Source organism: Theropithecus gelada, chromosome 16 (assembly GCF_003255815.1).
Source record: "Theropithecus gelada isolate Dixy chromosome 16, Tgel_1.0, whole genome shotgun sequence".
NCBI lineage: Eukaryota > Metazoa > Chordata > Mammalia > Primates > Cercopithecidae > Theropithecus > Theropithecus gelada.
Window position 1 is genome coordinate 36,411,422 of NC_037684.1, and position 14,667 is coordinate 36,426,088.

A 14,667-nucleotide genomic window follows, 5' to 3' on the forward strand; every position below is an offset into this window, starting at 1 on the left:
CTTCCCTCCTTCCTTCCATTCATCCATCCATCCCTCCCTCCTTCCTCCCTACTTTCTTCCTTTCTTTCTCTTTCCTCCTTCCTACCCTCCCTTGCTCCTTCCTTTCTTTTTCTTCACTGAAACATAACTCACATATAGAATTTACCCATTTAACTCATGTACTCATTAAAACATATATTTAATTGGGATTTAGTTTATTCACAGAGTTGTGCAACTATCATGACAATCTAATTTTAGAACATTTTCATCATACCCCCAAAAGAAGCACTGTGCCCTTTAGCAGCCACTCCCCATTCTCGTCACCCACAGGCAACCACTAATTTGCTTTCTGTCTCTATGCATTGAAGCCTCATTTCTTATTCTGTAAAGCGGGTGTGCTATGGTGCGGGGGCAGGTCAGATTTCCCCAGTGACTTCTACAGAGGGCGCCTGCTCAGCGAAGAGATAGGTGGAAAGAGGAGAAGTTGAGGAAGCCAAAGAGTTAAATTGCTGCCTAAAAATTAAGGCGTGAAATAGTTCAGGGGTGCGGTGAGTGGTTTGGGAGGATTCAAAGGAGGAGGAAAGGATGGCACCAGTGCAAGGGGCAGGGGGAAGGGTGAGACAAAATGCCTCTGGACCAAAGAAGAATTTTGGCAGAAAAACCACGCCATGTAATAGAGATTGAGATTGAAGTTGCAATGTGGTGTGTGGTGTATGGTGTAAATGCCTCCACCGCTCCTCATAAAATCTTCAGAAAAGTATACAGGTGACATGCGGGGTGGGAGTTGGGTTTGCTTTTGAGGGTGGTACAGAGGACTGGGTCCTCCCTCCAGGTGAGCAGGGGCTAGAACAAAGGTGGTCCTGCAAGCCTCTGCCTCATCTGGCCACAGGGGCATAGCACTGCCACTCATTTCCACCTCAGAGGGCTGGTAGTGAGGACTGAGTGATTGAACGGATGAGTGAAGGCTCATGGTAGGTGCCTGTCAGCCACACTGGTCATCAAGGGCCAACCAGGAGAGCCCCTGTGATGCCTTCGTGTCCTGCCTTCCCTTCCAGAACCCAACGTCTTCCTCATCTTCAGCCATGGACTGCAGGGCTGCCTGGAGGCCCAGGGCGGGCAGGTCAGAGTCACCCCAGCTTGCAATACCAGTCTCCCTGCCCAGCGCTGGAAGTGGGTCTCCCGAAATCGGCTCTTCAACCTGGGTACCATGCAATGCCTGGGCACAGGCTGGCCAGGCACCAACACCACGGCCTCTCTGGGCATGTACGAGTGTGATCGGGAGGCACTGAATCTTCGCTGGCATTGTCGTACACTGGGTGACCAGCTGTCCTTGCTCCTGGGGGCCCGCACCAGCAACATATCCAAGCCTGGCACCCTTGAGCGTGGTGACCAGACCCGCAGTGGCCAGTGGCGCATCTATGGCAGCGAGGAGGACCTATGTGCTCTGCCCTACCATGGTGAGGGGCTGCTTGCAGGCGAGAGGGTGGGGTCCCCAGTGCCCAGGGGACTGGAGCCATGAAGGACAGATTCCTGGTGACAAGGCCTTTGGCTTCTGTGGACCCTTGGCAGTCACATCTTTAATTATAATACGAAGCATTTTTTAATAATTAAGAAAATTAACTTCAGGCCAGGTGTGGGGGTGCATGCCTGTAATCCTGGCACTTTGGGAGGCCAAGGTGGGTGAATCACTTGAGGTCAGGAGTTCAAGACCAGCCTGGCCAACATGGAAAAACCCCGTCTGTACTAAAAATACAAAAATTAGCCAGGCATGGTGGAGCATGCCCGCAGTCCCAGCTACTTGGGAGGCTGAGAAAGGAGAATCACTTGAACTCAGGAGGCAGAGGTTGCAATGAGCTGAGATTGTGCCACTGCACTGCAGCCTGGGTGACAGAGCAAGACTTTGTCTCCAAAAAAAAAAAAGAGAAAAGAAAAAAAAAAAAGAAAAACTTCAAAGCATTTAATTTACTTTTGTAAAAATTGCAAAATACACGCTTGTAAAGTCTTCAAATAGTATACAAGTATATAACATAAAATTACATGAAAATGTCCTTCCCCCAGGCCCACTCTCCAGGTGAAACCCCATTGTAGCCCCCATGGTGTCTTTTTTTTTTTTTTTTTTTTTTTTTTTTTTTTTTTTTTTTTTTTTTTTGAGACAGAGTCTGGCTCTGTCACCCAGGCTGGAGTGCAGTGGCCGCATCTCAGCTCACTGCAAGCTCCGCCTCCCGGGTTCCCGCCATTCTCCTGCCTCAGCCTCCCGAGTAGCCATGGTGTCTTAATGCCTGTCTTGCATGTGGTGAATGGGGCCAGAGTCACCCAGTGAGGGGCTGGCCTCTTGTGGTGGACAGCCCCATCCTGGGGGGCCTTTCCTGGGAGACTCCCTGAGTTCCGAGATAGAACTTTGTGGGGACACAGAGCCCATGGGCTGGGTAGCTGAGCAGAGAGTCCATCAGGCTCAACCCTCCGTGGATGACTTGGAGGCTCCCTCGCCCAGCTGGAGTTTGGACAGGCATTAGGGGTACTGGGGATCCCCTTCCCAGCCCTATGAAGTGTGCGGTAAGACCTCTCTCTGGTTCCTGGGCTGACTCAACAGCAGAAGGAGCCTTAAAGCCATTATGGGGTGCCATTGCCCCTCCCACGTTCTGCCGACCCCTGCGCACACCCAGCTCCCTGGGTTTTAGGGGATTTCTCCTGAGGCTGGAGGGGCGGGGCAGCCTCTGGTGTCCAGATGCCAAGGGCCTGGCCCTTCTCCACCTCCTGCAGAGGTCTACACCATCCAGGGGAACTCCCACGGAAAGCCGTGCACCATCCCCTTCAAATATGACAACCAGTGGTTCCACGGCTGCACCAGCACGGGCCGCGAGGACGGTCACCTGTGGTGTGCCACCACCCAGGACTACGGCAAAGATGAGCGCTGGGGCTTCTGTCCCATCAAGAGTGAGAGCGGTTGGAGTCGGGGGTGGGGGATCCTGGAGGGAGGCTGCTGCTGAGGCCCCGGGCCCAGGATGAGACACTGCTCCCTCCCCTACTAGTGCAGCCTTTTGGTGGGGGAGGGATCCCGGAGGGGGCCTGAAGGACAGGGCTGTCGTGGTGGCAGGTAACGACTGCGAGACCTTCTGGGACAAGGACCAGCTGACTGACAGCTGCTACCAGTTTAACTTCCAGTCCACGCTGTCGTGGAGGGAGGCCTGGGCCAGCTGCGAGCAGCAGGGCGCGGATCTGCTGAGCATCACGGAGATCCACGAGCAAACCTACATTAACGGTGAGTCTGATTGTCTGCTTGCGCCTTTGGAGGGCCCCGGTCCTTTCAGCTTGGAGGCTGAGGACAGGGCGATGGGGAGGGCGGGAGGCTGGGGCTGGGAGTCCTCTGTTCAGTGTACCCCCTTGCTGTCAGGCCTCCTCACTGGGTACAGCTCCACCCTGTGGATCGGCCTGAATGACTTGGACACGAGTGGAGGCTGGCAGTGGTCGGACAACTCGCCCCTCAAATACCTCAACTGGGAGAGTGGTGAGGCACAAGGTTGGGGGCGTGGGGCAGCCTAGGGGCCCGGGGACTCTTGGCCTCCCATGGACTCCTCTCCTCGTGTCCTCCTGCAGAGGGGCATTGTGGGTGGGGGAAGCACGGACCTCCACCCGCCTCCCCGGATTGCGCCCCCCTAGCCCATCCAGAGCGGCGCTGCTCCAGGCCGCAAGTCTTAGTGCCAGCCTCCACTCACCTCTTTAGCCACCACTGTGGGCAGCGGGCGCCAGCGCACCCGGCAGCCTGGCCGAGGAGGCGGGGGCGGGGCTGGTACGGGTTGCTGGGTAGAAGGTTCAAGGCGATTTGCACCCAGGTTAAAAAGCGAGGAGGACCCCGTGGTCTGGGGCGGAGCTGGAGCTGAGCCCCAGGCTTCCGGAGCTGAGCACCAAGCTTCCCGAACTGGCTCAGGCTTCCGAGGGAGCAGAGGGAGGTAGGAGGTTCTGAGCAGGGCCCCAGGAGCCACGGTGTGAGCTTCTCTCTCCCGGGGTGCTGGCGCCCTGCCCTCCCCACAGACCAGCCGGACAACCCCAGTGAGGAGAACTGTGGAGTGATCCGCACTGAGTCCTCGGGCGGCTGGCAGAATCGCGACTGCAGCATCGCCCTGCCCTATGTGTGCAAGAAGAAGCCCAATGCCACAGCCGAGCCCACCCCTCCAGGTGAGCCAGGGACTGCGCCACAGGGTGGGGAGGGGCTCCCAGGGCCAGAGACACAGCCACAGAGCTGTGGCAGGCCCAGCCTCTCCTCTGGTTACCACCGTAGCGCAAGGGGACTCTGATCCTCTGACTCTTATTTCATTGTTCAGTTAAAGTCTGAGCAAATTGGAATATGTCATTAATTCATTTGGGGAACATGTGCTGAGATCTGTGTTAAATGCTGGCAATACTGTTCCCTCGTAGAGACCACAGTCTGCTGGAGGTGACAGACATCTCAATGCACAATTAGACTATCCCAGGTCATGAGTGATTATAGAAATACGGATAAGTGTTAGAGGAGCATAGAGAAGAAACTGATTCAGTTTCTGAGAGTTAAGCAGGGGTTTATGGAAATAATATTTGATTTGGGCCTTTCAAATTGAGTGTAAGTTTAAAAGATATAAAGAGGTGTGGGGGAAGGGCATTCCTGGCAGAGGGAACAGCATATGCAAAGGTATGGAGGCTTAGAAATACACTGCAGCGTGAGCGGAGATGGCGCCACTGCACTCCAGCCTGGGCGACAGAGCGAGACTCCGTCTCAATTAAAAAAAAAAAAAATACACTGCAGCTTTAAGGGATGGTGAGTGATGGCCAGGCACAGTGGCTCACACCTATAATCCTAGCACTTTGGGAGGCCAAGGCAGGAGGATCGCTTGAGCTCAGTAGACCAGCCTGGGCAACATAGCGAGACCTTGTCTCTGCAAAATATTTTTTAAAAATTAGCTGAGTATGGTGATGCATGCCTGTCTACTAGGGAGGTTGAGGTGGGAGGATTGCTTGAGCCTGCAAGGTTGAGACTGCAGTGAGCCGTGCTTGCACCACTGTACTCCAGCCTGGGCAAGAGAGCAAGATGAGACCCTGCCTAAAAAAAAAAAAAAAAAAAAAAAAAAAAGGAAAAGAAAGAAAGAAAGAAAAAGAAAAACAAATGGATGGTGCCTGTTGCAGTTTGGGTGGAGTATAGATTCTAACCACTTCAAATATGGTCCTCCAACCAGCGGCGCAGCATCCCCCAAGGGCTTGTTAGAAATGCACAGTCAGGCCCGCCTCAGAGTAATTGAATCAGAACCTGCATTTAACAAGATCCCCAGATGATTCATGTACAGGTACAGTTTGGGAAGCCCTGGCTTAAAGGGCATGGTGAAGAAAAGGCAGGTTGCAGCCAGTCTCTGCAGGGTCTTGGCTGCTGGGCCAAGTTTGGGTGGGGCCGGGTAGGCTGTGGGGAGAGTTTGCAGGTGTTTAAGCCAGGGAGTGTCTGGTTCTCGTTTGTGATCAGAGACAGCTTTAGGGGCCTTGTGGAGGAGTTGGGGCAATGGTCAGGGCCTGCTTTGGGGATTCTGCCCCTTACTGCTGTGTGGCCCTGGGCAAACAGCTTAGTCTCTGGGGTGCAGAGACCTCATTGTAAATGGAGAATAAAGCCAACCCCCTTGCAAGGTTGTTGTGAGGAAGGCTGGAGATCCAGCCTGGCACAAAGGAGTTTTTCTGTAGTTGGCTGTGGATGTTTACTATGGTGTAGATTGGAGGGGCTGTGCAGTTGCCTGGGAAGCTGTGGGGTGGTGGTGAGGAGACTTTTACAAAGAAAACATGGCAACACACACACACACACAAAACAAACGAACAAAACAAAACAAACAAACAAAACACTAACCCCAGACAGTAAAGAGCTTACAGATCAAAATTTCTGCTCCTGACCATGGAAGTCTTGCCAATGATCAACTCAGGACTGTTTTTTTGTTTGTTTGTTTTTTGTTTATTTGAGACAAGGTCTCACTCTGTCACCCAGGCTGGAGTGTAGTGGTGCCATCTCAGCTCACCGCAACCTCCGCCTTCTAGGCTCAAGGGATTCTCATGCCTCAGCCTCCTGAGTAGCTGGGATTACAGGCGGGCATCATTACCTCCCGGCTAACTTTTGTATTTTTAGTAGAGACAGGGTTTCACCATGTTGGCCAGGCTGGTCTCAAACTCCTGACCTCAGGTGATCCGCCCACCTTGGCCTCCCAACGTGCTGGGATTACAGGCGTGAGCCACTGCATCCGGCTTTTTTATTTTTATTTATTTATTTTTTGAAACAGAGTCTCACTCTGTTGCCCAGGCTGGAGTGCAGTGGCACAATCTCCGCTCACTGCAACCTCCACCTCCCGGGTTCAAGCGATTCTCATTCCCAGGTTCAAGCGATTCTCATGCCTCAGCCTCCCGAGTACCTGGGATTATAGGCATGCGTGCACCACCACGCCGGGCTAGTTTTGTTTTGTTTTGTTTTTTTGTATTTTTAGAGATGGGGTTTCACCATGTTGCCCAGGCTGATTTCGAACTCCTGTCTTCAAGTGATTCACCCGCCTCGGCCTCCCAAAGTGCTGGGATTACAGGCGTGAGCCAGGGCTCCGGCCTAATTCAGGACTGTTGACCACTGCTTTATCTCTCATTCCCTAAGGGGCCAGGAGCAGAAGCTTGCAACGTCAGCAGCCCGATCTAAGGCACCCTCATCTCTAGCTGGAGGGAGCCTTGGGCCCTAGCCCAGTCCTCCCAGAAGCAGCTTTCTGAAGGAAGGGACCCGCTGGGAGGCCCGGGTGTGGGCATGCCTAGCCTATCTGTGGCCCCCACCAAGTCCTCTGTCCTCTGGGTCTTCCCGGAACTGCAGACAGATCTAAGACTTCGGATTTCCGCCCCTCTCCCCAGCCCATATCTCTCTGCACGAGGCATATTCTAGGCAGGTTCTGCTTTCCCGGTCTCATCACTTAAAGTCCTGTCATTTCGAAGGCAGGCGCCGTCGTGTCCCCAAAGCATCCACATTTCCCAAGCTCCCTTCCGGGTCCTGAGGCCCCTGGGGTCTCTGCAGCCACTAAAATCCGCTTGTCTGGGGCGCCAGCCTCAGGTCTTAGCTCATTGGCTAACAAGAGATGATTGACAGGTCCTGAGCCAGAGAGCGAGCCCACTCGGGCTCTCAGCCCGCCCAGCTTTGCCGGGTCTCCAGGAGCAGGTGTGGCTGGACTACTGGAATCCCAGTCTGAGGCCGTGTTCTAGTGGGCGCGCGCTTTCCTGCCCGGCTAGGCAGAATCCTGCCCGAGCCTGACACTGTGGGTGGTTTGGTGAAGTCCTGTTTTCTCTTGCCAAGACCAAGTAAGAGCTCGTTTGCCTCAGCTGCCCTCGGACCCCAATCCCTAGAAGGTGAACCTGAAAGGCACGGAAGTCGGGGCAAGGGAGGGCCTGGGACGGGTGGATTTCTCAGCCCTGGGGTTCAGGGTTAGGAGTTTGGAGGGGGAAAGGAGCAAGAGAAGGAGCCCCAGCTGGGGGATGGGGCCGATCTGCAGTGACTTTGAGCACCTTCTAATGTTCTCGGCTGCCCACCCACCAAGACCTCAGATTCCTGCTGGGCCTGCCTGGGCCCCATTAGTGGCTCAAGGCCCCGTTTCCCAATTTTCTCCCTCCTGGGCTGCCCAGACCTGCACAGAGTGGGTGCTCAATAAATGTTATTTGAGAGAATAACAGTGGTTCCATTTACTAGGCAGGGTGGCCGCAAGCCAAGCTTGAATCTCATAGCTGGAAACCCCATTTGCAGAGGAAGAAACTGAGGCTCATGGGGCTGGTTTGTCCTGACTTTCTACCCATCGTTTATTGACTGATGCATTGATTGAGATAAGGTCTTGCTGTGTCGCCAAGGCTGGGGTGCAGTGGTGCAATCATGGCTAACTGCAGCCTTGACCTCCCCCGTCAAGTGATCCTCCCACCTCAGCCTCCTGAGTAGCGGGATCACAGGCACACATCACCATGCCTGGCTAATTTTTTATTTTTTATAGAGATAGGGTCTCCTCTTTGTTGCCCAGTCTGTTCCTGAACTCCTGGGCTCAAGCAATCCTCCAGCCTCAGCCTTCCAAAGTGCTGAGATTACAGGCCTGAGCCACCATGCCTGGCCCACCCATTGTATTCTGAGAGCCACAGCCAGAGGAACTGTTCTGTCCTGGGTGGAATCTGCCACCACTACTTGGGTCTCTGCCCCTGGGGCTCCAGCAGCCCTGTAAAATTTTATTCTTTTAGCATTTCCAAGACCTGTGGTTGGGACCGGGATTGACCTGGGAGAGTTTGGAGAGGAGGTGACTTGGAGGCCTCGCCTGTGTTGACATCAACCCAGTGGGTTGGTGCCCAGACTGGGTGGCTCAGTCTCTGAGCAGCGGCCTCATGGGTCTCTGCAGACAGGTGGGCCAATGTGAAGGTGGAGTGTGAGCCGAGCTGGCAGCCCTTCCAGGGCCACTGCTACCGCCTGCAGGCTGAGAAGCGCAGCTGGCAGGAGTCCAAGAAGGCGTGTCTACGGGGCGGTGGTGACCTGGTCAGCATCCACAGCATGGCAGAGCTGGAATTCATCACCAAGCAGATCAAGCAAGGTGAGGAGCTGCCTGCCCACGTGTCTGGGTGGAGGGCAGGGCCTCCCACTGCCCCACCCATCCTGCCCAGGAGCCTCAGAAAATGTTCCTTCCTCCCTACTGGTGGCTGAGGCTGACCTCTCAATGTCTTCTCTCCCCTCCTCTCCTGCTGCACCCCCAGAGGTGGAGGAGCTGTGGATCGGCCTCAACGATTTGAAACTGCAGATGAATTTTGAGTGGTCTGACGGGAGCCTTGTGAGCTTCACCCACTGGCACCCCTTTGAGCCCAACAACTTCCGGGACAGTCTGGAGGACTGTGTCACCATCTGGGGCCCGGTGAGACCTCCCTTTCCCTATCACAGGGCCACAAAATACACCCCCAAGCTCCAGGTTCTACCCCAGCTGAAGGACATCCTAGTTATTATCAGTACCTGCCTGGAACCTCTTACCTCTCAGCAGTCCCCCTCCTCCCCACCAATGCCTTCCCTTCCACATGAGAGACTGCTGGGACTTGAATCCACCTCCAGCTATCCAAGTCACCCTGGGCAAGTTACTAGAGGGTCATTGGTGAGATTGGAGGAGTTAATTCTCGGGAAACCTTAGGCGCAGTGCCTGGCGCATTCTTGGTCTCCTCCCAGCTGCCCTTCCCTGCCAGAAGGTGGCATCAGAACCCACATTATGTGCAGATACTTTGCAAGCAGGGCTGCTCTCTGCCAGCCCTCACCCACGGTGCTCTACCCAGTCCAGGGTCCTGTCATCTCAAGAAATTGTCGGGTTATGACAATTTGCCATGGTTTGGGCTTAGATGTGGTGGAAGTGAAGGAATTGATGCAGGGCTTCAAGCAGAGAAGAAAGACCCTTTAAAAAGGGACAAAGCCAGTTGAGTGCGGTGGCTCACGCCTATAATCCCAGCACTTTGGGAGGCTGAGGCAGGTGGATCACTTGAGGTCAGGAGCCTGGCCAACATGGTGAAACCCCGTCTCTACTAAAAATACAAAAATTAGCCAGGCGTGGTGGCAGATGCCTGTAATCCCAGCTACTGGAGAGGCTGAGGCAAGAGAAGCGCTTGAACCTGGGAGGCAGATGCTGCAGTGAGCTGATATTACACGACTGCACTCTAGCCTGGGTGACAGAGCAAGACCCTGTCTCAAAAAAAAAAAAAAAAAAAAGGAGAAAGCCATAGTGACGCAGACCACCCTTCCTAGGGACAGACAGGATGTTCTGCTGTCACATACTGCAAACAATGCTGGGGACTGTAGTGGCAGTCATTTGCCTTAGGGGATGCTATTTAAGAATTTTAAAACAATTACGTATTGAGTATCTACTATGTGCCAGGCATGTTTCTGGGTGCTGGGATACACAAACACGCCTGCCCTCAGGATGGAGCTTAGAGGCAGACATACTGCTGACTAGGGGCCTGTGGATACTGGGGAGGGCGAAGACAGAAGCAGGGGCCGAGGACTAAATTCCTCCTCAGCTTCATCAGCTGAGATTCTGGTCTGGGCACACTGGCCTCTGCTCACCCTGGCTCTGCAGGCACTAGCTAGACGCCTTGGGAATCCCAGCTGTCTCCCCTGCCATAAGATACTCTAACAATCTTAGCCAGTTTGTTTTTGATGTTTATAAAATGAGCTATCAATAATTTAAAAGGACGCTTTTCCTTTTTTTATTTTTATTCTTTATTTTTTGAGATGGAGTTTCACTCTGTTGCCCAGGCTGGAGTGCAATGGCACGATCTTGGCTCACTGGAACCTCTGCCCCCCAGGTTCAAACGATTCTCCTGCCTGAGCCTCTCAAATAGCTGGGATTACAGGCATGTGCCACCATGACCGGCTAATTTTTTGTATTTTCAGTAGAGGCGGAGTTTCACCATGTTGGCCAGGCTGGTCTTGAACTCCTGACCTCAAGTGATCCGCCCACCTTGGCCACCCAAAATGCTGGGATTACAGGCCTGAGCCACCGCAACAGGCCAGGATGCCTTTCCCATTTAAACAATGCTTGTTAAGTTCCAAGGCGTTTGCACATGAACTGCTTGGGCTCTCATCCACCCTGTGAGGCTTGTGGGTTCATCCTGCCTTCCCCATTGCACAGCTGGGACACAGAGACGTCAGAATCACACAGCGAGTCAGAGACAGGTCTAGCTGTAGGAACCAGATTCCAAGAAGGATTTGGGAGATTTATGGGGAGGTGGGGGTTGAGATTCTTCCTCACCCTCTGTCCCTAGGAAGGCCGCTGGAATGACAGTCCCTGTAACCAGTCCTTGCCGTCCATCTGCAAGAAGGCAGGCCAGCTGAGCCAGGGCGCTGCCGAGGAGGACCACGGCTGCCGGAAGGTGAGGGTGTTTCTGGAGCTGCCCTGCGTGGGGCCACCAGGCAGAGGGGTTACCAGGGGAGGGAGGGGTGGATGAACTCCTGCTGCCTCGCATAGCATCGCCCCCTCATTGGCACCCCCTTCCCCGAGCGCTCCGAACTGCTCCTTTCTTGAAGGAGTGATACTGGATGGGATGGGGTGGGTGGGGGCTGTTGGGAGGAAGCAGAGCTCCCCACCCCCAGCCCAGTCCTGAGTCCCTCCCCGTGGGGGAAGCCACTTCCTTGAGAGAGCAGAGAACAGGGAGGTGGGGGCTGGTCTACCTCCAAGTGCCCCCTCAGAGTCCAGCCTAGTCATGTCCAGCAGTGGCTGCCGCAGTGAAGTGTGGCCCCTGTGCCCCCCCAGGCCTGCCTTCCCCCTCCTCTGCAGTCTGACACAGGGCGTGTGCTGGTCTGTCTGCCCGGGAGGAGAGAGGCTACTCAGGCTGGGGCTGCACCTTCCCCATCCTTGTGTTTCCAACCCCATTGGGCTTCTAGGGATATTCAGGGAGGTGGTGGGGGGCGGGGCAAGGAATGAAAGCTGTGTAAGTGAGTGGGGGGTGAGTGAGTGACTGAGGGTGTGAGGGGGTGACAGACCCTCAGGGGTGCGAACGCTGTGATGGGTGTGGGGAGCTTGCTTCTAAAAGACACTACTTGGCCCTTGGCCCCTCCCAGCAGCCCCTTGCAGCCAGGCTGGCTCCTCACTCTGTTTTCCTTTGGATTAAGCCCCTACCACACCCACCTGGACCCCAAAGCCTCCCCTAGAGAATGAACAGGAAACACTAACAGACATGGCCCCATGGGGAGGAAGCAGAGGGGAGAGCAGAGCCCAGCTGCAGAGTCTGGGGACTGGCAAGGACAGTGCTTGGCCCAGGGGCTGTGTCATGGCCGGGAAGAGGTGAAGGGAGGGGTAGAGAGGAATTACCAACTTCTCTGGCACCAAAGGCCAGCCTGGAATTTGTGTGGGGAGTGTTGAGGGTCCACGGTTAACCCCCCAGGATCACCAGGGGCCTTAGCACAGCCCCTGCTGGCAGATGGGACCCCCACCACACATACCACATCTGCTTCTCTTCTGCCCTGCCTCCTGCCGGCCTTGCCTGCCAGGGTCTTGTCTCTGAGCCCCTCCTGCCACCCGCAGGCCAGGAGCATCCTGCGCCAACTCCAGCTTTGCCAGGCTCCGGAGGACTGCCCATCCCCTCCTATCCTGGTAGCTCTCCCCAGCTTTTAGCTGTGGTTTCCCAGCCAACAGTCATTTCCCCACTGTGTCTCTTGGTTTAAATGCCCAAGAGAGGAGCCTGAAGGGCCATTCATCTTCCCGAGCCAGGTCACTGGCCGGTCGCTGGCGGCCTGCCGATCAGTCACGCTGGGGCTGGGCCTCCACCCCAGCTTCCACAGCTGTGGGTGATGGTAGGAGGGGGAGTGTGGAGAAATGAGGTGCAGAACACAGCACAGGACTCAAACCAGTCCCCTCTGTCCTGAGCACATTCAGTGATGTCCCTGATGGCATCTCCCACCGCAGGATTTATGGGTGAGGGTGGAGAGCCATCCTCCCTACAGACACTCCTCTTCTGTCCACTCTTGAGCCAGGGTTGGACGTGGCACAGCCCATCCTGCTACTGGCTGGGAGAGGACCAAGTGACCTACAGTGAGGCCCGCCGCCTGTGCACCGACCACGGCTCTCAGCTGGTCACCATCACCAACAGGTATAGGAGGGGCAGGTGCCCTGACTAGCCCTCGCCCATGTCTGGGCCTAACGTGGCCCCTGCAGCAAACGGGGTAGCATCCCGCCATCATGCCCAGAGGCACCTGGAGTCCTTTGAACCTCAGTGGGCTCCAGGGTGTTTTTAAATCTTGTCAGAAGAATGACTCTCACTTGTTAAGTGACCCCAGTGTAGGGCGGGGCCTGAGCAGGGCCCGGGCAGGCACAGGTGTGGGCTGGATACCTGAGAAAGATAGGCCTTGGCTGTGTCTGATTTTCTCGACTTTCTTTTCAGCAAGGCACGGGGTGCAGAGAGTAGAAGGGGCAGCGGGGGCGGGGGGGTTCCATCAGTCAGCTGCAGGGCTCCCAAGGGTCCCTGCTTTCTTGAGCAAGTTACTGGTCAGGTGCAGCACCCGAGCTTCCGGGGCAGGGTGTCTGGCCTGTGGGTGGGGGATTGGGATAGGGGGAGATCCCTGCCCTGACCAGCCCGTTTCCCGAAGGTTCGAGCAGGCCTTCGTCAGCAGCCTCATCTACAACTGGGAGGGCGAGTACTTCTGGACGGCCTTGCAGGACCTCAACAGCACCGGCTCCTTCCGCTGGCTCAGTGGGGATGAAGTCATGTACACCCACTGGAACCGGGACCAGCCCGGTGAGCCCCTTCTTTAATGTGCCTTGGTGAAGTGAGGAGGGAGGTGGGGGTGGACTGGCCCTGCCAGCACCGAGCCCCAGGGCAGCCCCATAAATGGATCATTGGTGCAGTGTGGTGTAGTGGCTATGAGCACGAGCTCTGAAACCAAACTGCCTGGCTCCGATCCTGACTCTGCCGTCTATTAGCTGTGCATCCTCTGAGCCTCAGTTTTCTCATCTGTCCAATGGGGATAATGATCCTTTTCTCATAGGGATGACATCAGTCTTAAATATGTGTAAAGTGCTAATAGCTGTAAAGAGATAATGTGTGTAAAGTGTCTAGATTACTTCTCTATCTGGGCTCACAAAAAAAAAAAAGAAAAAAATTCTCTATCTGGGCTCATTAAAAAAAGTGTTTAGAATACTGAGCGCAATACAAGTGCTTGTTATTACTATTATTACCATTGCACATTCATTATCTTTCTAACACGTTCAATAACCTGATGAGGTAGATGATGAAGCAGGCTCAGCGAGGTTAAGCAGCTTGCCTGAGCCCTCACAGTGAGTGAACCCAGAGCCAGGGCTCTGCCTCCATTCCCTTCCTCCCTCCTGGCCCCAACCCCAGAGAGCATGTCTCTGAAGAGGTGGCCAAACTCGTTCCCAGTGTGAGGGCTGTGCTGGTGCCCTGCTGGGATGTGAGGGAGGACCGGCCTATGAATCCTTCTCAGAGCCTGGGTCTCCCTTCACTCTCCTTCAGGGTACAGCCGTGGGGGCTGCGTGGCCCTGGCCACTGGCAGCGCCATGGGGCTGTGGGAGGTGAAGAACTGTACCTCGTTCCGGGCCCGCTACATCTGCCGGCAGAGCCTGGGCACTCCAGTGACGCCGGAGCTGCCTGGGCCAGATCCCACACCCAGCCTCACTGGCTCCTGTCCCCAGGGCTGGGCCTCGGACCCCAAACTCCGGTATTGCTATAAGGTAGGGCAGCCTGTTGGCAGGGTTGGGGGCAGGGGGAGGACAGGAGCAAAGAGACCGTTTGGGTGGAGGTCCCAGTGGGTCCAGCCACAATCCAGAGACACACCAGCCTGCGGACAGGTGATTTCTGGTGAGGACTTGTCCATGGAATCTGGAGGCCTGGTGCTCAATAACCATTTGAGGAATTGAGGGAACCACAGATCATTGATTTCAGAGGTTCCCAAATGTTGGGGCCAGTCTAGCTGCTCTTAAGAATTGCTTGGGGAATCTGATAAAAATAAAATCTAGGCGTCACGATGGAGATTTAGATTCATTAGGTCTGGATTGGGCCTGGTAGTCTGTATTCCTAATCCTGCTAGGTTTGGGAGCCACTGGCAGAGTCCAAGGTCTTTTATTATGCACAGAAACTGAAGTCTAGGGAGAAGAAGGGACTTACCCACATTAAGCTGTGGCTCTACTGGGATTAGAGCCCGGATCTCCCTGC

General features: G+C 54.9%; 1 protein-coding gene across 2 annotated transcripts in view; it reads left to right on the plus strand.

The window, feature by feature from the left end:
- MRC2 (mannose receptor C type 2) overlaps positions 1-14,667 on the plus strand; it is a 61,245-nt gene that overhangs the window by 33,457 nt on the left and 13,121 nt on the right. For both annotated transcript variants that reach the window (XM_025362435.1, XM_025362436.1), the window contains exons 2-12: positions 1,035-1,436; positions 2,740-2,913; positions 3,074-3,238; positions 3,371-3,484; positions 4,009-4,152; positions 8,373-8,561; positions 8,722-8,876; positions 10,765-10,872; positions 12,473-12,588; positions 13,085-13,233; positions 13,969-14,186. In XM_025362435.1, coding sequence (XP_025218220.1) covers positions 1,035-1,436; positions 2,740-2,913; positions 3,074-3,238; positions 3,371-3,484; positions 4,009-4,152; positions 8,373-8,561; positions 8,722-8,876; positions 10,765-10,872; positions 12,473-12,588; positions 13,085-13,233; positions 13,969-14,186 — 1,934 coding nt within the window. The remainder of the gene's footprint in view (positions 1-1,034; positions 1,437-2,739; positions 2,914-3,073; positions 3,239-3,370; positions 3,485-4,008; positions 4,153-8,372; positions 8,562-8,721; positions 8,877-10,764; positions 10,873-12,472; positions 12,589-13,084; positions 13,234-13,968; positions 14,187-14,667) is intronic.